Source organism: Oncorhynchus nerka, linkage group LG21 (assembly GCF_034236695.1).
Source record: "Oncorhynchus nerka isolate Pitt River linkage group LG21, Oner_Uvic_2.0, whole genome shotgun sequence".
NCBI lineage: Eukaryota > Metazoa > Chordata > Actinopteri > Salmoniformes > Salmonidae > Oncorhynchus > Oncorhynchus nerka.
Genome location: NC_088416.1, coordinates 34,598,728 through 34,620,254, shown reverse-complemented (window position 1 = coordinate 34,620,254; position 21,527 = coordinate 34,598,728). Strand labels below are relative to the sequence as shown.

Sequence of the window (21,527 nt, the reverse complement as noted above, 5' to 3'; positions counted from 1 at the left end):
TATTCAGTAGCAGACTGATACAAGGTCACACAATTATTTAAAATAAATCCATTTAATGTATCATCAGATTACTTGACATGAATAAAGAACATCAAAATGTGTACTAGCAGGATCAAGATAAACGCCTCCAAATAAAACCATCCACTCACAAACAAATAATACTTTTACATTATAGACTCAGACGGTACATTCATACTTGTTCATGTATTTCACAGGTAAGAAAATCAAACTTAATCTGAGTTGTTTTTAGAAATATCCCCTTTCAATAACTGGATTGGACATAGCAGTGTAATAATTCTACACATTTTACAAACGCCTTGAGATAAATGTTAATCGTCAGGAAAACGTCTACAAAATGTCTAGCCTATCGACAAACGTAGACAGACTAAATAGTAGTGTGCGTTTAGATAAAATGATGTAAAAATACAGAATCCTCAAATAATGCGCTTTTAAAATTCTGTAGTACAGTAACGGTAGATAGGACATAAAATGTTTGACAATATAACTTTGGATCTCTAAGTGCTTAATGGTGTAAACATGGATAGACCGATGAACAATCCATGTTGTGCGTTGTGTCTCTTTGTTCAGCTGCAGTTATCTTCCTTGACACTCTACGGAGAAAGAAACAAATCAGATCCAGCATCGTGACTATTAAGTCATAATGGTAAAGCTTGTCTTTCAAAATGTATTACTGTCAGGCCACATAAAGAATCACCAACAGCTTTTCTAATACTGGCATTGCATAGTATTTTTTTCGTTGACATTCCTACATTTCGCAGACATGCAGAAAATACAAGAACATTACACCATTCACTGAATTTGTAGAAGATTATTCACAAGGTGCAGCCCAAAATGTTGGCTACATTACCAGGACAGTCCGTTCTATTATTCAGCCTAACAGAACTAGGGAGTATATGATGGATGAAAGAAGGATGAAAACCAATATTTGCCTTCAGTATAAGGATTAAAACCATTAGTTGCCTCCAGTATAAGGATTAAAACCATTACTTGCCTCCAGTATAAGGAATAAAACCAACTAGTTGGCTCCAGTATTGAGAGGTCAAAGTGCATGTATGAGGAAGAATAACGGACAACCAGACCCCTAAGAGACAATGTAAAGGCCCATGAAAGGGCAAAACAGATGTTTCAGATATTTATTATACATGTGACAAAGACAAGATAGGACGGCCAAAGGGGGCGGTGTTGCAATCTACTGCAGAGGTAGCCTGCAGAGTTCTGTCCTAATATCCAGGTCTGTACCCAAACAATTTGAACTACTTTTAAAAATCAACCTCTCTAAAAACAAGTCTGTAACCGTTGCCGCCTGCTATAGACCACCCTCTGCCCCCAGCTGTGCTCTGGACACCATATGTGAACTGATTGCCCCCCATCTATCTTCAGAGCTCGTGCTGCTAGGTGACCTAAACTGTGACATGCTTAACACCCCAGCCATCCTACAATCTAAGCTTGATGCCCTCAATCTCACACAAATTATTCATGAACCTACCAGGTACAAACCCAAAGCCGTAAACACGGGCACCCTCATGGATATCATCCTAACCAACTTGCCCTCTAAATTCACCTCTGCTGTTTTCAACCAAGATCTCAGCGATCACTGCCTCATTGCCTGCATCCGTAATGGGTCAGCGGTCAAACGACCTCCACTCATCACTATCAAACGCTCCCTGAAACACTTCAGCGAGCAGGCCTTTCTAATTGACCTGGCCCGGGTATCCTGGAAGGATATTGACCTCATCCTGTCAGTAAAGGATGCCTGGTTATTCTTTAAAAATGCCTTCCTCACCATCTTAAATAAGCATGCCTCATTCAAGAAATTTAGAACCAGGGATAGATACAGCCCTTGGTTCTTTACAGACCTGACTGCCCTTAACCAACACAAAAACATCCTGTGGCGTTCTGCATTAGCATCGAACAGACCCCGTGAATTGCAACTTTTCAGGGAAGTTAGAAACCAATATACACAGGTAGTTAGAAAAGCCAAGACTAGCTTTTTCAAGCAGAAATTTGCTTCCTGCAACACAGAAAGTTGTGGGACATTTTTTATTTACTTTACCTTTATTTAACTAGGCAAGTCTGTTAAGAACAAATTCTTATTTTCAATGACAGCCTAGGAACAGGGGCAGAATAACAGCTCAGGGATTTGAACTTGCAACCTTCCGGTTGCTAGTCTACCGCTCTAACCACTAGGCTACCCTGCTGCCCCTTTACATTGTAAAGTCCATGTAGAATAAGGGCACCTCCTCCCAGCTGCCCACTGCACTGAGGATAGGAAACTCTGTCACCACCACTATAATTGAGAATTTCAATAAGCATTTTTCCTCAGCTGGCCATGCCTTCCACCTGGCTACCCCTACTCCTGTCAACAGCACTGTACCCCCCACAGCAACTCGCCCAAGCCTTCCCCATGTCTCCTTCTCCCAAATCCAGTCAGCTGATGTTCTGAAAGAGCTGCAAAATCTGGACCCCCACAAATCAGCCGGGCTAGACAATATGGACCCTTTCTTTCTAAAATTATCTGCCGAAATTGTTGCAACCCTTATTACTAGCCTGTTCAACCTCTCTTTCATGTCATCTGAGATTCCCAAAGATTGGAAAGCAGCTGCAGTCATCCCCCTCTTCAAAGGAGGGGACACTCTTGACCCAAACTGCTACAGACCTATATCTATCCTACCCTGCCTTTCTAAGGTCTTCGAAAGCCAAGTTAACAAACACATCACCGACCATTTTGAATCCCACCGTACCTTCTCCGCTATGCAATCTGGTTTCAGAGCTGGTGATGGGTGCACCTCATCCACGCTCAAGGTCCTCAACGATATCTTAACCGCCATCGATAAGAAACAATACTGTGCAGCCGTATTCATTGTGCAGCCGTATTCATAAATACAAGTAAAACTAAATGCATGCTCCTCAACCGATCGCTGCCTGTACCTGCCCGCCGGTCCAGCATCACTACTCTGGACGGTTCTGACTTAGAATATGTGGACAACTACAAATACCAAGGTGTCTGGTTAGACTGTAAATTCTCCTTCCAGACTCATATAAAACATCTCCAATCCAAAGTTAAATCTTGAATTGGCTTCCTATTTCGCAAACAAAGCATCCTTCACCCATGCTGCCAAACATACCCTAGTAAAACTGACCATCTTACCGATCCTCGACTTCGGCGATGTCATTTACAAAATAGCCTCCAACACCCTACTCAACAAATTGGATGCAGTCTATCACAGTGCCATCCGTTTTGTCACCAAAGCCCCATATACTACCTACCACTGCGACCTGTATGCTCTTGTTGGCTGGCCCTCGCTTCATACTCGTCGCCAAACCCACTGGCTCCTGGTCATCTACAAGTCTCTGCTAGGTAAAGCCCCACCTTATCTCAGCTCACTGGTCACCATAGCAGCACCCACCCGTAGCACGCGTTCCAGCAGGTATATCTCACTTGTCATCCCCAAAGCCAATTCCCCCTTTGGCCGCCTCTCCTTCCAGTTCTCTGCTGCCAATGACTACAGAAATCTCTGAAACTGGAAACCCTTATCTCCCTCACTAGCTTTAAGCACCAGCTGTCAGAGCAGCTCACAGATTACTGCACCTGTACATAGCCCATCTATAAATAGCCCAAACAACTACCTCTTCCCCTACTGTATTTATTTATTTTGCTCCTTTGCACCCCAGTATTTCTACTTTGCACACTCATCTACTGTCAAATCTACCATTCCAGTGTTTTAATTGCTATATTGTATTTGCTTCGCCACCATGGCCTATTTATTGCCTTTACCTCCCTTATCTCACCTCATTTGCTCACATTGTATATAGACTTATTTTTCTACTGTATTATTGACTGTATGTTTGTTTTACTCCATGTGTAACTCTGTGTTGTTATATGTGTCAAACTGCTTTGCTTTATCTTGGCCTCAACTTGCCTACCTGGTTAAAAAAAGGTGAAATAAATAAATATATATATATATTTTTTTAAATGTGTACCCAAAGGAGATCTCTATAGGGTTATGCTGCACCACTGTACAAGATGACTTCTAATTAGAGTCTCTTTCTTTCATTTGTGTAAGAAATGGACAGAACGTCAAGGGTTTTTCAAAATCTAAAGGACTAACTGACATGCTACAGCAAACTGCACAGATAACAGTCAGAGGATTCAGATACATCCAATATTATTAAGATGCATAACAGAATGAGGTTATTCACAAATTGTCTGTATTACGCAATGAATGACATCTGTACGATACAGACTAGTGATGCTGCCAAAACCAGAGGTGGTTGGGGAAACATCCAGCGAGACTTGGCTGTCATGCAGGTTTTGGCCTCAGAGTGGCAGCACTCAACACCTTGTCGTTTTCACATCAGTGGTTCATCTCTGAATCCCTGAAGGCAGGGCCACCAGCTTAATGTCATGTATACCATTATTATCTGTGTCCACTGCAGGTGAGAGCTCTCCTAGTGCTTTGTGGGCCAACCTCAGGTTCTCCCTGAGATGTCCCAGGTCTCTCTCTGCCTTGGCTCTCATGATGCTTAGCTCTGTGTAGATGTCCTTGTACGTCTCTGTTGCATACCTCTTATCCTGGGGGGAACAGGGATTAGGCTATAAACAGGCACTATTACCAGGTTAAATAGAGTATGACCCATGCTAATATTTGTACAGTAATACATGGTAATAGCAGGACAATAGTGTTGTCCATCTTATCTTACTCTTCATACATTTATACAGACAAAGGCTATTGTTATTCTGTGTGCTGTGCTGTGATCTCACCCTGTGGGCTGTCTGGAGTTCATCCTTGAGCGAGGTGATCTTCTGCTTGAGGCACTGCACCTCTGACTCCTTCACACGCAGGGAGATCTAACAGTCAGACAGAATCACAGTTGATGCCTCAGACACAGGTACAACACCAGAGGACCAAGGTGCCATAGATCAGCACAGAATGTACAGCACATGAGTATGTCATATGTTTTAGAGGCTGTAAGTTGGTCATGTTGCTAAGGGTGACATCTAGTGGTGTTACCAGTCAAAGGCAGATACAGTTTACCTTTACATCAAACTTTACTTGACTGGACTAGATAAAGATGATATTTTATCATTATTTTATAACAATATTTTGTTATACTTAAGCAACATAGCTATTGTGCAGTGAAGTACTACTGAAGACTTACCTCCAGCTCATACACATCTCTCTCCTGACTAAGAGGGAAGGTGTCCTGCTTGGCCAGAGAGCAAAGTCTGGTGATCTCTGCAGCAAGATGGCCACTCAGCTCCTGGAAAGACAACCACAGTCATCATTACTAACACTGTTACTTTGTATTTGATGACAAAGACAGAATTGGGAAATACTAAGGGAAATGTAAGGGACCCTCAAGGTTTTGTTGCAGAGGGTTGTAAACAGTCTGATATTGTCACGCCCTGACCGTAGAGATCGTTTTATTCTCTGTTTGGTTGGTCAGGGTGTGACTCGGGTGGGAAACTCTATGTTCTGTGTTTCTATGTTTTGGTCGGGTATGGTTCTCAATCAGGGACAGCTGTCTATCGTTGTCTCTGATTGGGAATCATACTTAGGCAGCCTTTTTTCCTTTTGTATTTGGTGGGTAGTTGACTCTGTTAGTGGCCTGTATAGCCCTAGTAAGGTTAAAGTTTTTGTTGTTGTTTCTTGTTTTGTTGGAGACATTTATAATAAAGAAAAATGTACGCTCCCCATGCTGCACCTTGGTCCGGTCATTTTCAAGACGACGTTCGTGACAGATATGAAGTTGATAAAAGTATGCGTTATGCATTCTACTATGTGTGTTAAGACAGAGGACCAGATTTAGTTGGCTTGGAGCAGAAACACTTGTGATGGTACATGGTCATAATGTGACTGACCTGGTTGCGTGTTCTGAGGTCCTGGTTCTCCTGCTGACACTGACACAGGGCCTGTCTCTCTGCCTCCAGGGCCTGGCCCAGGTGGGAGCTCTCCAGACACTTCAGAGAGTACTGCTGGGACAACACCTCCAGCTCCCTGTGACAGGAGACCAGCTCCTCACTACACACACACACACACAAAAAAACATGATCCTGAGAGCTGAAAACCACAGCCAAGACTAGACACAAGGTGCACTGTGTGTTATACATATACAGAGTCAAGGACAGGTAGAATGCAGATTATCAGTCCAAAACTCAGTGTTTGTCAGCCAATCCAGTGTACTATCTGGCCATGTGCTTTCCTTGACGATTAACAACCACATAGATCAACAGGTAGTACATTTACCTGTGTTGCCTGCATATTTCTCCAAGATTCACGTCTCCTGCATTGTTGTTTTCATGGCATGCCCTCTGTATCTCTCTCTTGACTTCAGCACGGTGAGCGTTCTTTATTGCTTCAATTGCTAATGCCACAATAAAAGGGGATATGTTCACTCCATTAGAGTGGCATGGGAATGTGAGCTTATCAATATTCTGAGAAACTACCTTCACACATACTGTAAATATCCTAAAAACGTTTAACCTTTAACACACACACACACAACACACACACACACACACACACACACACACACACACACACACACACACACACACACACACACACACACACACACACACACACACTGTCCCCTCTCACCTGTGATAGTAGCAGCCGTCTCCTCCTCCAGCAGTCTGTCTGTGTCTAACTGCAGGCGCTGCAGGTCCTGCTGGTGTCTGTGCTGCAGTTCCCCCACGATCCTCTGCAGGGACTCCTCCATGGTGACAAAGCCATGCTCATATGTGGCCTGCAGGGGCAAACACAGACGCAGTGGACTGTTAGGTGATTCATCCACAGATCCATTGTTATAATGGTCACTACTCCCTGGGGTTGGTTCATTACATCTTAATTCTAGTGAATTCAGGAACTACCAAAAATCCCATTGATGATTATCGACAATTGTTATTATGGGAGTTGTCCTACCTTTAGCTTTTCTATGTCCTCTTTATGTTTCAGCTGGAGAGATGCCATTCTTCCATCATGCTCTGCTTTCATGTTGGCCATGACAGACAGCTGTTCCTCCAGATCCTTCACATGACCTCTCAGTGATGATAACACAATCTCCAGCTCCTCCTCCCCCAGAGTGTTTGCTTCTTCATGGGGTTCAGTAGTGTTCCTCTCCTCTACATCCTTATCAGTATCAACTTCCTGGATTCCTTTCTCTACCTCATCTACCCTACTCTCTACCTCATCTACCCTACTCTCTACCTCATCTACCCTACTCTCTACCTTTATCATTGGACTCTCAATGCTGTTGGGCAGGAAGTCATCCTCCACCACTTCTGCAGACCTTCTAACCCAGCACACTTCCTCTACTGCAGTCACTCCGTGGTTTGGGCTTTCCACATCCATTTTACATGTAGCATTCATTGCAGGCATCTCTGTCTTCTGCTCACTTGCAGTGTCTAGTAGCTGTGTGGCTGTTTGCTGTGAGTCTATGTGTTCTCCCTGCCTCAGGGGGGTCAACCCTAATCCCACTGAGGAACTCCCCTGTCTCTCCAGGTCTGACCGTCTGGCCCCAAGCTGCCCAGCACATCTGCTGCACATCAAAGGAGAAGAAGCAATGAGCAGTCCCTGTTGAGTGTCTTGAAATTGGCTCTTGTGTAGAGTGTTAAGCCTACTGAGACGATAGGATGAGAAGGCTTCCATGGCGGTGCAGTGTATGGAAGCTAACCGGGGATCATTTACATTGTGGAAATGACAAAGTCTTTGTGCCAGGGACTGGAGCTCGTCATTGGCCGAGGCTCCGACTGAGGAGGCGATTTGGTTGAGCAGGAAAATTCTCTCCTGTGTGATCTCTGTGAAATGTCGGAAGTCATCGGTGTCATTATGCTGGTTGTACACATTCCATATCCTCTCATCATCATCTTCCTCTTTCATTTCTGAACCTGTTTCACCTGCTATGTTTCCAATGATGTCCAGGTCTCTCAAAGAGCCGCATCCATTCATCCTTTCCAGGCCTCCAGTGTTTATGTTTAAATCTTTCTTATTATGAGAAAAAAGACTATGAGCTAGGAGGAGCATTTGCTTTTCCACTACCATGTGTTCTAAAATCTGACTTAGAATCACATCTGTGAGTTTATCCTCATTGGACTGGGATGGGTTGACCTTCAAACTGTTCAACAGCCTTCCCCAAAACTCCTCCTCTAACTGAAGCTGCCTGACCACTGTCTTGTTCACCTCCACACACTTTCTATCTAATGGCATCTTTACCACATCCATACCTGACCTGTCAATCACATGCACTACTCTCCCTAAGGTTCTGGACATCAACCTTATCCCTTCCATCACTTGCTGAACCCTTTCTTCAACTGAATCCAATATTACCTCCTCCTGCCATTTGCCTTCACTGCTACACCTTAATCCACTTTCTTTCTCCACCGTCCTTTCCTTCTCTACTTCCTCATTAAACCTTACGATGTCAGCCTCTGCCTCCATGGCTCTCTGGCTGTACAACCACTCAGCCTCTCTGAGTTGTGTGTTGTGGGCCTGCAGCTCCCTGCAGGTCTGTTCTGTGTGCTGGAGCTGTCTCTCTAGTTCTAATTGCTTGGCCTCCATGACCTGCAGACACTGTTGAAGGTGTTCCTGCTCCTTCTCTCCAAGGTGGTGTGTGTTGATATTCTCTTCCCCAGCTTCCTCCTCTTCATCATCATCATCATCCTCTTCTGCTGGGAAGCCCAGGTCTTTGAAAGTGTCCTCCCTGAGCTGTACCTCTGTCTCCTTCAGACGCTGGTCCATTGAGGCTAGTAGGGACTGGGCCTCCTGGAGCTGCTCATCTCTCCTGCGCAGCTCCTTCTCCAGGCCTTTCACTTTGGTCTGGCTGTGCTGCTCTGCCTCAGGGAGGAACTGAGGTCCACTGTACTGAGTGATAAGCTCTGCTTTCAGTCTCTCTATCTCTCTGTCTGCCTCTGTCAGCTGGTTGAGCATCTCCTGGTTGCGCTGGTTGAGGGCCTCGTTCTGGCTGCTGAGCAGCTCTACCTCCTGGGATAGTCTCCTCATCACGATGGCCTGGTCTGGGTCTACGTACTCCTCCGTGGGTCTGGGTGTCTCACAGCATAGTAGGTTGTCTATTCTCATGCTGTTGGCTCCTTCCTGAGTTTCCCCCATGCTCAGTGAATCTGGGCTCCATGCACAACTTTTTGTGTGCGATTCTGGAATCGAAGTCTGTCGATGGCTTCCATTTTCAAGCTGTGTCTGAGAGCTAGTTTCACTGCCCAAGTTAGGCCCTCTGTTCTCACTTCCATTCTGAGGCACAGAGTAAGATGAGAGTTCTGTGTCTGAGGTTGGTGACATGACAGGTGTGTTTACTGATATAGGGCAGTCAGGGAACAGATCCTCCAGCCCCTGGAGGTTTCCCTCGGTGTCATGTAGCCAGATGCTGGGTGGTGGTGATGGGTGAGTTCCAGGGGAGCTGTGTTTCTCCAGAGGGGCCGATGACAGGGCCAGGCCAAGCTGCTCCTGGAGCTGCTCCTGTATGTCCTGTTTCTTCAGCTCCTGTTGCTGGAGGAGCTCTCTGGTCTCCCTGTACATGTCCGTCAGGCTTTTCAAAGAGGGAAGATCAGCTTCTGGGCACATTGGGGCCTCAAGCTTACAGGAGGAAGCAAGACAATTGTCTATAATTAGGTAGTTATCATTGTTGCAAAGTGGAAGTATTATAGATGGAAATACAGAGCATATCCATACTATGTATAGGCCAATATATATTTTTCCTTACCGGCAGGGAGGCATGATGCTGGAGTCCTAATGCAGTGCTCAACTGAGCCTCCAGCTCAAGCCTGCGTTGGTCTGACTCTGCCAACTGGCCCCTCAACTCTTCTACCTTTAATCACAAGACACAGAGATAAAGTAAGTCCACCGTTAAGCCAACCAGCAGCAGAGAAAGCACCTCATAACGTTAACATTGTTCCTGTTAGGAATCATTTTGAGATACACAGACTCACCCTCCTGTGGTAGGTCTCCAGCAGAATCCCCATATCCTCTTTATCCTTGCCCTGGGACTCAGTGTACAATGGAACAGTCTTCTCCTGTCTAAAGGCAGTCCTTTCCACCTGCTGCCAGCACTGTTCAATCTCCCTCTGTACCCTCTGGTGAGTCCTGGGTGACCTGGGACTGATACCTCCTCTGTCACAGTCCATCTCCCAGCCCACAAGGAAGCCGAGCATGCTGTCATACCTCCTCCTCCTCTCCTCTCGCCTCCTCTTCCTCTCCAGGTCCCCTACCTCCATCCGAAGAGGCTCCTTTGTCTCCTGCTGCACCTCCTGCTCAGAGGCTAGCAGGGCCATCGGGCTGAACTCAGCCCAGTCAAAGGTCTTGGAGCGCCCTTCGCGTCTCCTCTCACGGATGCGGCTCTGTTTGGGCCCCTGGACTCTCTCTGTAGGGACCTCAGAGGAGGGGGAGGAGTCCTGGGTCACGTCTGGCTTAGGGAGGGGCAGTGACTCTGATGGGCTGCAAGGGATGTGATGGACTGGCAAGCTGCTTTACAATCACAACAGAATAACACAAATACTTACTGACGGAGGAAATGAGGCATTCTGCCGAAACAAAGGCAGAGACCTTCCCATCACTACTATAGAATGGTGGTAGTCTACTAATGTATTACTATGTAGTAGTGAGGCTGGTATTACAGACGCCATTTACCTGGCTACATCAGGAGCGTTAGATGGATGGACATTCTTCATGAGGGCCTGGATCCAGTTTCTCCGTATCCCTGCAGTCATGGCTGACAGAGTAAAGACACACTTCTGGGTCTGAGGGAAGACATTAGGAATATTACTTTGATTGAGTATAGGAGACTTACTGTATGTATAGAATGGATCAACATTCATCTGTTGATTTCAATTTCCATAGGTATAGATTTAATCTTACATGGATCTGAAAGCCATAGTTCCTCTGGACCTGGTGCTCTGAGACATTATGACACTTGGTCAAGTCAATCTCCCCCTCCAGATCTGAGTTCTAACAAGAGAAGATGACAAACATCAATTCAAGACTTGGGATGAAAAAATACCAAAAGCATGTTTCCCTGTCCTCACAAAATCACATATCTATGTGTACTTCATTCAGTAAAAATGAAAATGCACATGAACTTGCCTCCTCTGCGAAGGAATCCTTGTAGTACCTCAGACTGTCAGCTGATAGCACAAACCAGTATTTCCTCCACTAGAGGGGAACAGACAGACATTATAAGGGATAGTAGATGCAAAAACCTACATAATACATTTGAACTGTCAGGCTTCACCTTCATAGCAAGGATCCACAGCACCTTAAACATCACTAAATGTACACGCATACATTCAGGATCCATGTGCCTTTGGGGTAGAAACGTGGGAAGGTGTTCAGTGCCGAAAGTAAAAGACATTCTGGATCTGTCCATTCCTATACCTGATCCTCCTTATCCAGGTTCATCATCCACCCTTTCTTGAAGTTCAGCAAATCAGGCTGTAAGGAAGATAAGACAGTAAGTTAGTCAGGAGTTCAAAGAGGCACGGTCATACAGTTGTTTTCAGACACTTCAACATAAAAGTAAACTGCCGTCAATCCACTTGGGGCTTTCATTTTTACTTGTTTAAATTATGAGAGCATCCTTGTTTGAACTGTGACAGTTTTCTGACATGTTTTACAGCTTTCAGTGCACAGACATTCCAGAAGTAATAAGCACTCACAGTCATGACAGACTCCGAGGTCCTGCGGTCCAGTGACTTAGCTCTTCTCTGAGGAGGAGGGACGGTGAGTTGACCTGGGCTTAGATCTCCACACGACTGCAGTTTCTGGGTGTAACAACAGGACACTATCAATTACTGAAGTAACAATGTAGAAGGTGTCAGATGGATTAGCAAACGTGATCATGTCCTGTATTACTGTAATAAAAAACAAGATTATGTCGTTTCCCTTTCCTCTATCATGACTGAGACGGCTTGGACGTGTGCATTGTATCAAGCAGAGAACCCACAAGTCATGGCAGGTCTCTGGCAGGCAGTGTTGTGAGATGTAAGGCTTGTTGTGGGACACAGCAGGAGACAGGAAGTGCTCTCTATACAGGGGCTATTAAACCGTACTCACATTAAGAATGAGTTCCACTCTGGTGACTGGGATTGGCTGGGGAGTGTATGAAAAGACGTTGGAGGCTGTATTATCCCTGATGGCCCCTGGCATCCAGTCTCACAAGCCCAGGGATGTTAAAAGTCCCAAATCTCTGTCTTGACAAGATTCCCACATCCCTGACTGTTACCTACCAAAGCTACCTCATATTGGGTTTCATCCTGGCTAACCAAATAGCTCTAAAAAACACATCAGAGAGTCCCTTTAAATCTAGATTAGCCAGCGCTAAATGAAACTAGAGACAGCGGCACCATATGAAACAAGATTATTTTCTCATTTACTTGAGACATCAAAAGCCTCATTCTTTTTACTCTTACGTAATTTAAAAAAAAGAAAAACGACCACTTCAGTAAATCCAGAACATTCTTTGTCTGTGCCCAGCTATTTGCATAGAAAACTATCCAAGGACACATAACAGTAACATGAGGGAGAGAACACTCTGCTCCAGCCAGCAGTGTGAACTAGCCTCCTGTCTTCTCCAACAACACTGACCATTCTGGACAGTGAAGTCCCCTTTCCCTGGGAAAGGGGAAGTGGGACTATCTGGGGAATCTGAGCCTGGGGGACAGAGTGAACTGTGAACAGGCATTTGACCTCTCACTCCAATACCCCCCCCCCCCCCCCAACAAAAAAAAACTACTGGAACTGGAGGAACATAAATGAACACATGGGATAATATGTTCCATCGGGTAGGGACTTAAGAGAAAACTCCTACAGAGGGATTTAATCAGAGATTAACGTTAAACCTTTGACCCCATTGGATGGCCATACTGTGTATGATGTGTCTAACTAAATCATATTACTGGGTTCAACAGTTCATACAGTATCTCATAATATAATCAGAAAGATATACAGTACACCAGCCATAGTCTGTGAAAAATCAACTACAATTAAGGTGCAACCGGTTGTACTTTAATTGAGGAGGACGGGCTCATAGTAACGGCTGGAACGGAATAAATGGAATGGTATCGAACACATCAAACACATGTTTCCATGTGGTTGATAACATTCCATTCACTCCATTCCAGACATTATTATGAGACGCCCTCCCCTCAGCAGCCTCCTGTGACATCAACAGTATGTTTTCTACATCTAGTACAATGTAGAAATGGTACCCATGTGTTCTATACTGTAGTGTTAATCCTAAATGCTGGTCATGTATTTGTTGTTGTCAGGAGTAGACAGACTGATACTTATGCTTTAGTCACTACCTTAATCACAGGAGCCAGTCTGAGAACATGGTGACTGTCATTTCACAAACAGATGTGCACTTGACTCAGGAGATACTGTACAATGATAGTGCCTCCCAGCCTCAAACACATGACCAACAGCAGCTCCCTAAAGATACAACAGTTCCCTACAGACACAACAGCTCCCTACAGATACAACAGGTCCCTACAGATACAACAGCTCCCTACAGATACAACAGGTCCCTACAGATACAACAGGTCCCTACAGATACAACAGCTCCCTACAGATACAACAGCTCCCTACAGATACAACAGGTCCCTACAGATACAACAGGTCCCTACAGATACAACAGCTCCCTACAGATACAACAGCTCCCTACAGATACAACAGCTCCCTACAGATACAACAGGTCCCTACAGATACAACAGCTCCCTACAGATACAACAGCTCCCTACAGATACAACAGCACCCTACAGATACAACAGGTCCCTACAGATACAACAGGTCCCTACAGATACAACAGCTCCCTACAGATACAACAGCTCCCTACAGATACAACAGCTCCCTACAGATACAACAGGTCCCTACAGATACAACAGGTCCCTACAGATACAACAGCTCCCTACAGATACAACAGGTCCATACAGATACAACAGCTCCCTACAGATACAACAGGTCCCTACAGATACAACAGGTCCCTACAGATACAACAGCTCCCTACATATACAACAGCTCCCTACAGATACAACAGCTCCCTACAGATACAACAGGTCCCTACAGATACAACAGCTCCCTACAGATACAACAGCTCCCTACAGATACAACAGCACCCTACAGATACAACAGGTCCCTACAGATACAACAGCACCCTACAGATACAACATCTCCCTACAGATACAACAGCACCCTACAGATACAACGGTTCCCTACAGATACAACAGGTCCCTACAAATACAACAGCTCCCTACATATACAACAGGTCCCTACAGACTTACAGGCAGATCCCTAATTACATAGTATCCATGTTTAGGTAAATGGAAAATGTGTCTAAGAGGAATGCCATTCTGAGATTACAACACACAACATGAAGTGCAGACGGAGCCCCGTCAGAGCATTAAAACCAGTTTAGTTAGAGAACACAACACAGTCCTGAATTATTCACCTTCTTCTCCCTGTCTTACTCACACACACTAACACATGCCTCAACGCGGCTGATGGGAGGATTGACTTAAGCCAAACTCCTGCATTTCGGTATAGAACTAAACACACATATATGGACACACGTGGCACACACACACACACCTGACAGTGTGGACACACGTGGCACACACACACACCTGACAGTGTGGACACACGTGGCACACACACACACCTGACAGTGTGGACACACATGGCACACACACACACCTGACAGTGTGGACACACATGGCACACACACACACCTGACAGTGTGGAATGTAAGTAGCGCTTCATCCCTGTCCATGAGCCTTACACACCATGCATTCAGGCCAGAGCCGAAACATTTGAGGTGATATCTTTGCCTCTCCAAAACCTGGTCTTATGAGTCATGTCCAAACAAGTCCTATGGAGAACTAGCGGGAACAGATGTGTGGTGTACACATGTACTTTACCTTAACAATGACAGACTCCATCAATGGTGTGTAAAATACCAATCTATATGTGTAGATGTGGAAACACTATTCACTGGACACTGTCCTAAAGGGATCTGCCGAAAGGGCAAGGCTTGTCTTGGGCCCTCCTGGTGAGTAACAAGTGTTGCTATTCTTAAAAGCTATGGTTACTCTTTGGATTATGAGGTGTGGTTCAAGTGATGGTGTTATAGTGGAGGAATGTGACAAGCCTTACCGGGAGTGGGAGGACTGACTGCAATGTAAAAACACTGTGACGGTGTGACTGATACCTCTCTCTGGTTGCTGCGAGCTTCACTCCTCCCCTTCCTGGATCCAGCCTGACCCAGGTGCTCTCCCACAGCACTCCTCCCATCCTTCCCTGGCTCATTGTAGCAGCTGAAAAGCAGGAAAATCAAGCCTGTCATTCAACAAACAGCCATGGTGTCCTCCATGGCCCCTCACAGGTGGGCTGTGACATCACTTCCTGCCGAAAGAACTTCAGGATGACAGCTGAATAATGTCACCGCCACTTATTCTGTACCCCCAAGCTGGGCCTAGACTGAGGACAGCCATGTCACCTACATCCATCTAGTGCTACTGTTGAATTGGACTTTCAAGTGACATCCTCACCTCCAGTGTCATGTTTTGTTTAGAAAGATAGCAGATATTACATAGATGGAATTCCCTAGAAGAATCCGATAGAGCGTTTGTATATACAGTATGACCACAAAAGCGAATACTATCTTTAATAAACTGTGGGTGTAGCATCTGTCCTGTTATAACAGGGATGGTAAATTCTTGTTGAGGCATGTATGTATCTGTATGAGTTGGCACAAACATAATACTGGGCCCTCAGTCAGTGTAATGTCTTGCCTTGACATTTCTCCTACTTTCTGATGACTGGCAGTTTGTGAGGAACTCAGAAATAGAATTCCTTCAAAATATCTAATTACACAATCCTTTAGGAATTTCGAGGCCTTATTCAGGGCAAGGATTCTGTCTGTCCTTAGAAGGCAATGAATGAAACACACAGACCAAGGAGGTATTCCCATCACGTAGCCCAAATACTGTATATGCTGTTAGTTAGGGAACAAACTGGGAGTGCTTCTATAAGCTACATTTAAAAAACGTTACCTCCCTAATGGAAGAATATGGATCTTTGATGTGCTGTTGGGCTGTGTGTAATGTGTGTACCATTTTATACAGAGAGAAACAGGGAGGCATCTGCTGTCCTTTAGTGCTAATTGCTAGCACATTTGGTCCTAGCCCATGGCAAACCCATTTTATGGCTGTTAGCATTTTCATGACAACACACAACAAATACAAAACCAAGTAAATAAAATTGTAACTAATGTCCAAGAACATTGCGTTCATTATAGATCTCCCAATATCAGACACAACTGATAACATGTCTTCTCCATGATTCTCACCTTCTCTCTGCCCTGTTGTTCTTGTTGGCCGGTGGGTGGTCTCTGTATGGCGTAGGCTCTGTGCGCTGGCTGTCGCTGCTGGTGTCAGTCCCCTTGCTGGCCACAGAGTCCAGGGAACTCACAGAGCTACTGATACAGGAGCCGTTGGAGAGCCGCAGACTACCGTCAAAGGTCAGGGAGTCACTGGAGGCTGAAGGGAGGTAGTGGGAACCATGACCTGAGGAGAGTTATTAAATAAAGAGGGCTGTTTTCAGACTGTGACTGCACAGGTCTATGTTTTGCATGATACTTTAGGTCATTGCTTTTGGACCGAAACACAAATAGCAGGACAGTGGCAAGATTTTTATGAGAATCCTGTTCTGAAAAATCTAACTTGTAAGACTTGTTATATGAGGAATCTGGTCAGATAGTTACTATAATGTCTCCCATCTAAGGAAGTGTCACGTTTGACCATAGAGACATTTGAGGGACACCCCTGCATAGTGCCACCATAAAGTTGCACCTAACAGACCACAGCTCATTAAAGAGATGCCTCCAGTTTGTTTTCCTTTTCATCTGCTCCCAGGCCATGGAAAAGCATCTGTAAAACCTGTCATCTTCATCAGCCTAATGAAGTCCCCTACAGGCACAGTCTGCACTACAGGAGTTGATCCTGCTCTCCGTTATAACCTAGGCCCAGACACACCAATAAGTCTGCCTCCACATAGTTAGTGTGCACTTACCGTTCATCACATGACCGCTATTAAGAGAAATGTCTGCTCTGCTCGCATAATTAATCTTAGTTGTGTCTGTGAAATATATTAGAGATGATTGTTTACCATGAGCCCTGCATCCTTTTCTACAGTCTTTCAATAACACTACTACACTGGTAATGAATCTGTCCACTAATAAAGGCCAACTTTCTCATCCTGTATGCATGACCACCTGCAGGAAGTTAGGACAGTGTTAGACAGTGTTAGATGGCAGGAAATGGCTGTAAATGTCTGGCAGACTTGAAAGCCTGACTGAGTGTGTGTGTATGTGTGTTGGCTGGTTTCTTTCCTCCACACCTGCATGGGTCTCGTCCAGGCCCAGGGGATCAGTATCTGTCACAGTCCAGACAGGGGCCACATCCGGACCCCCACTGGGCCGCTCTCCCTGCCACAGGCGAGGGTCACCACTTTTCATGACTGAGAAACTGGGCTCAGTGGCAGCCATCTTTGCTGGGCTGGGCTCCTGATAAACACAATATGTTTTCATTATCATAATGTGTAAAGGCATAACACATCATTGACATATACAGTAGTTGACGTATTTTTCCGCAATATTTTCAAACATGTATTTAGGCCACCGGTGACCAGGCATCTCGGTTACAATGTTATGAAAAGAAGAAGTTATCACCTGGGAAGTAGTGGGTTCTACTTTACGTTTCTTCTTCTGATTCTGCTTATAGGTCCGTGGGTAAACGACTAGTTGTTCACTCCAGCTGGTAAAAAGAAAACGACACGGACATGACAGGGATTCAAAATATTGTCCATCAAAGACAAGAATTTACAGAAAAGATAAATCAGGAGTGACATCATATCATACTGTAATATCAGAGAAGATAAATCAGGAGTGACATCATATCATACTGATATATCAGAGAAGTTAAATCAGGAGTGATATCATATCATACTGATATATCAGAGAAGTTAAGTCAGGAGTGATATCATATCATACTGATATATTTACATTTACATTTAAGTAATTTAGCAGACGCTCTTATCCAGAGCGACTTACAAATTGGTGCATTCACCTTATGACATCCAGTGGAACAGCCACTTTACATATCAGAGAAGTTAAATCAGGAGTGATATCATATCATACTGATATATCAGAGAAGTTAAGTCAGGAGTGATATCATATCATACTGATATATCAGAGAAGTTAAATCAGGAGTGATATCATATCATAATGTAATATCAGGGAAGTTAAGTCAGGAGTGATATCATATCATAATGTAATATCAGAGAAGTTAAATCAGGAGTGATATCATATCATACTGATATATCAGAGAAGTTAAGTCAGGAGTGATATCATATCATACTGATATATCAGAGAAGTTAAATCAGGAGTGATATCATATCATAATGTAATATCAGGGAAGTTAAGTCAGGAGTGATATCATATCATACTGTAATATCAGAGAAGCATTACTGACCCATTGATGATCTCCTTGTTCTCCCCCCGAATAAAGAACTCCTGTTCAGGTGTGATGATGCACAAAGCGTTCCTCTGGCCTGTCTTAGGCTCTGCGTCAATCACCGCTGTACACAGATTCATGTTCACTGTTCCTTGTGGCAGAGTGCTTTTCTAAAGGAATGATACACAATGTCAATAATTTTGTCTGACTGGAAATTCTTGACTGGAGATTATGATGCTAATCATGGTATCTTTTGTACACCATCTAGAAATATCCCAAAATATATATAGAGATATTTTGGAGGGTTAAAGGCCATCACGAACAAGACACTACTCGTTGCAACTGAGTTTTAATACAGGCTATATAGAGTGACATGAAAGAGGGCAGAGGAGGAGATTTCAGAAGATCAGTGAGAGAGGGGGATGTGGAATTAGAGGACAGATGAATCCCAAATCATCTGCTCTGGTACTACACACAACATCTGGCTAAGAGATGCATAGTGAATCCTCTCATAAAACATTAAAACATACATCAGGACAATATACTGTAGTTAACCTCTATTCATGTTGGATGATCTGGATGCTGGAGGAGGAGACGGCTGCTACTATCACAGGTGAGAGGGGACAGTGTGTGTGTGTGTGTGTGTGTGTGTGTGTGTGTGTGTGTGTGTGTGTGTGTGTGTTCAAATACAGGATATCTTACCAACTCGTCCAGTGCAAAGCTCATGCTGCCATGTTCATACAGGATGAAGAATCGTCGCTGCCATTTCTGCCATTTAGAGATAGAGTTGTTATGGATAATGTTGCAATAATGCCTCAAATATTGAATAACTTGCAGGTCTATCAGAATATAAGCTAGTACTACTGATTTCTACATTTCTGTACAACCATAGTCCAAGACTAGATAGTTATTTCTCATTCTCTTACCCTTGACCTCTGAATTGGATTGTCAAAGTCTGTCCCCTCAGCAGCCAAGCAGAGCCAGCCTCCATAGATGGGTTTGGCCTGTCAAGCATGGGAATACAAGGAGAAATGAGTTGTGTCTTGACCTGTGAAGGTTCTATCTAATGAAATCGTTTTTCCATGCCATCCTATGGGTCTTGGCTTTTTCTGGCAGGGAGCATCAATACTCGTTGATTCATGTTTTGAATGTCAAAGGAATAACAATCCTATCTTTTTAGGGAATGTCCTTTGTAGGATTAGCCAGTGACCGTTCGTGATTCAGTGTTCTAATGCTGCATTTACAAAATGTGTGAACAGATTAAGTATGTCCATGCAATAGGCCACAAATAAGAGGCAGGGGTAATCTTGTTGACATGGAAAAGAGAAGATAAACTGCTCTTTGTGCTCTTTTTTAGATGTCCCCAAAGACTGGAATGTTCTGACTCTCTGCCAGTTACTCAACTTGCTCAACCTTTTGTCAGAGAGTTTTGTTTCTTGTGTTATGCGTGCTTCTCAACATGAGATAATTCTTTCCTCAAAAATTCCAACTTGGATACTTTATATGTAACCTTCACACCTGAGTCAGATGCTTTACAACAGGAGCTTACTTAGCTGAGGTTCATTGACCAATGGCTCTAAATATACAAGACACACAGAGATGGCCACAAAATAATCAGATAGCAATGGTGTATGTGTATTCTAAAAGAATAATAACTTGTTGTGGCCTATGTCATGCTGAGTGCTGACAGATGGGCTGTCAACGGTCTCTTTACAACAGTGTGGGAGGTGTGTGGCGACAAATATTTGACTCATGCATTGGGGCCATTCAGTCAAATTGCTTCATTTTCTACAACAGAAAACTTTGGCTATTACGATATGTTCATTACATTTCACAAATTAACGTGATACCTGAGACAATATGAAGAAATGTCTCTGTCTGATATAACATTGAGTGCATGCCCATCTGTCATCCCTGTCATCAACATTCAGAAAAGTAATAGCCAAAGTATTAAAACTAATAAAACATACATATTTTTGTTCACTTACCTGGTCCTTACCATGATCAGTTGGAAGATGCAGCTCCCGAGACTTGAAGCAGTTCTGACATTTACTTTTATAAAAAATGTTCGCTTGGAATTTATTACACGGATTCGCACTCTTTTGTCCAGACATTTTGTCGCATATAGGCTACCACTATGTAAATCCGAAATGCTCCCCAATTCTCTCTTTGCGGTGCAGTTTGTCCGATTCGAACATCTGTCAAATCCTGTGCGCTTTGAGCTCTCCCTGACCGGTCGAAATCTGGGATGTCCTAGGCAGCTGAGGAGTTGGATATATATATCCAACCTGGACTCATGGGCTGACGTAATATACCAAACGAATATCCGTGATTCAAAAATCAGTATGATACGTTACATTTGGTATGTATTTATTTGTGGATGTCCATCATCATTTCGTTTGATATGTTATGAATTACAGTTCGTATTATCTGTTACAATTCGTATGTTATCTTACAAATTCTAATCCGTACTATATGTTACAAATTCCAATTTGTTGTGGCTAACGTTAGCTAGGTGGTTAATGATAACTAGGCTAGGGGTTAGGGTTAGAGGTTATGGTTAAGGTTAGGGTTAAGGTCACAGATGGGCAGTAGCTCTATTACAAGTATTTGAAATATGTATTTTTTTTTTTACTTCTGAGTATTTTGTCATTTGTATTACACTGGGTTGAACTACACTCCAATGTATCTTGATACTTTCGAGAGCTGTACATTTTATTTTCAAAATACAAAATACTTTTCTATATATTTTTTTTATAGCGGTTCACAATTTTGTTGCCCCCTTTCACCCTGCATTGGTATCATAAGTCTCATGGCACTATGGTGTGATAAGAGCGTCTGCTAAATGAACTAAATATAAATGTATATGTGAAAATGGACAATTGCAAAGCATGCTAAGTGTTATTCCAATGAGCTCCACCCCGAAACAAGGTACCTTATTATTACAAGGTAATAATACCCAGTGTGCTTTGCAGTTAATTTTGGTATG

General features: G+C 43.8%; 1 protein-coding gene across 3 annotated transcripts; it reads right to left on the bottom strand.

The window, feature by feature from the left end:
* Positions 1-39: 39 nt before the first annotated feature.
* On the bottom strand, positions 40-20,771 carry LOC115109945 (myosin phosphatase Rho-interacting protein-like). Of its 3 annotated transcripts, XM_065006662.1 has the most exons (23): positions 20,527-20,771; positions 19,465-19,542; positions 19,241-19,306; positions 18,557-18,708; positions 17,755-17,839; positions 17,424-17,589; positions 16,375-16,591; positions 15,235-15,340; positions 11,687-11,791; positions 11,406-11,462; positions 11,115-11,183; positions 10,890-10,979; positions 10,662-10,771; positions 9,965-10,499; positions 9,739-9,843; positions 6,948-9,611; positions 6,624-6,771; positions 6,270-6,387; positions 5,885-6,044; positions 5,182-5,283; positions 4,784-4,870; positions 4,435-4,594; positions 40-611 (listed from the first exon to the last, which is right to left on the bottom strand). In XM_065006662.1, exons 1-23 carry the CDS (start codon positions 20,650-20,652, stop codon positions 595-597), a joined length of 5,523 nt encoding a protein of 1,840 aa, XP_064862734.1. In that variant the 5' UTR covers positions 20,653-20,771; the 3' UTR covers positions 40-594. The 3 variants fall into 3 exon arrangements, with proteins under 3 accessions (XP_064862734.1, XP_064862732.1, XP_064862733.1); XM_065006660.1 differs by having other exon boundaries at positions 40-4,594; XM_065006661.1 differs by having other exon boundaries at positions 40-4,594; positions 9,965-10,496.
* Between the last annotated feature and the right edge of the window lie 756 nt (positions 20,772-21,527).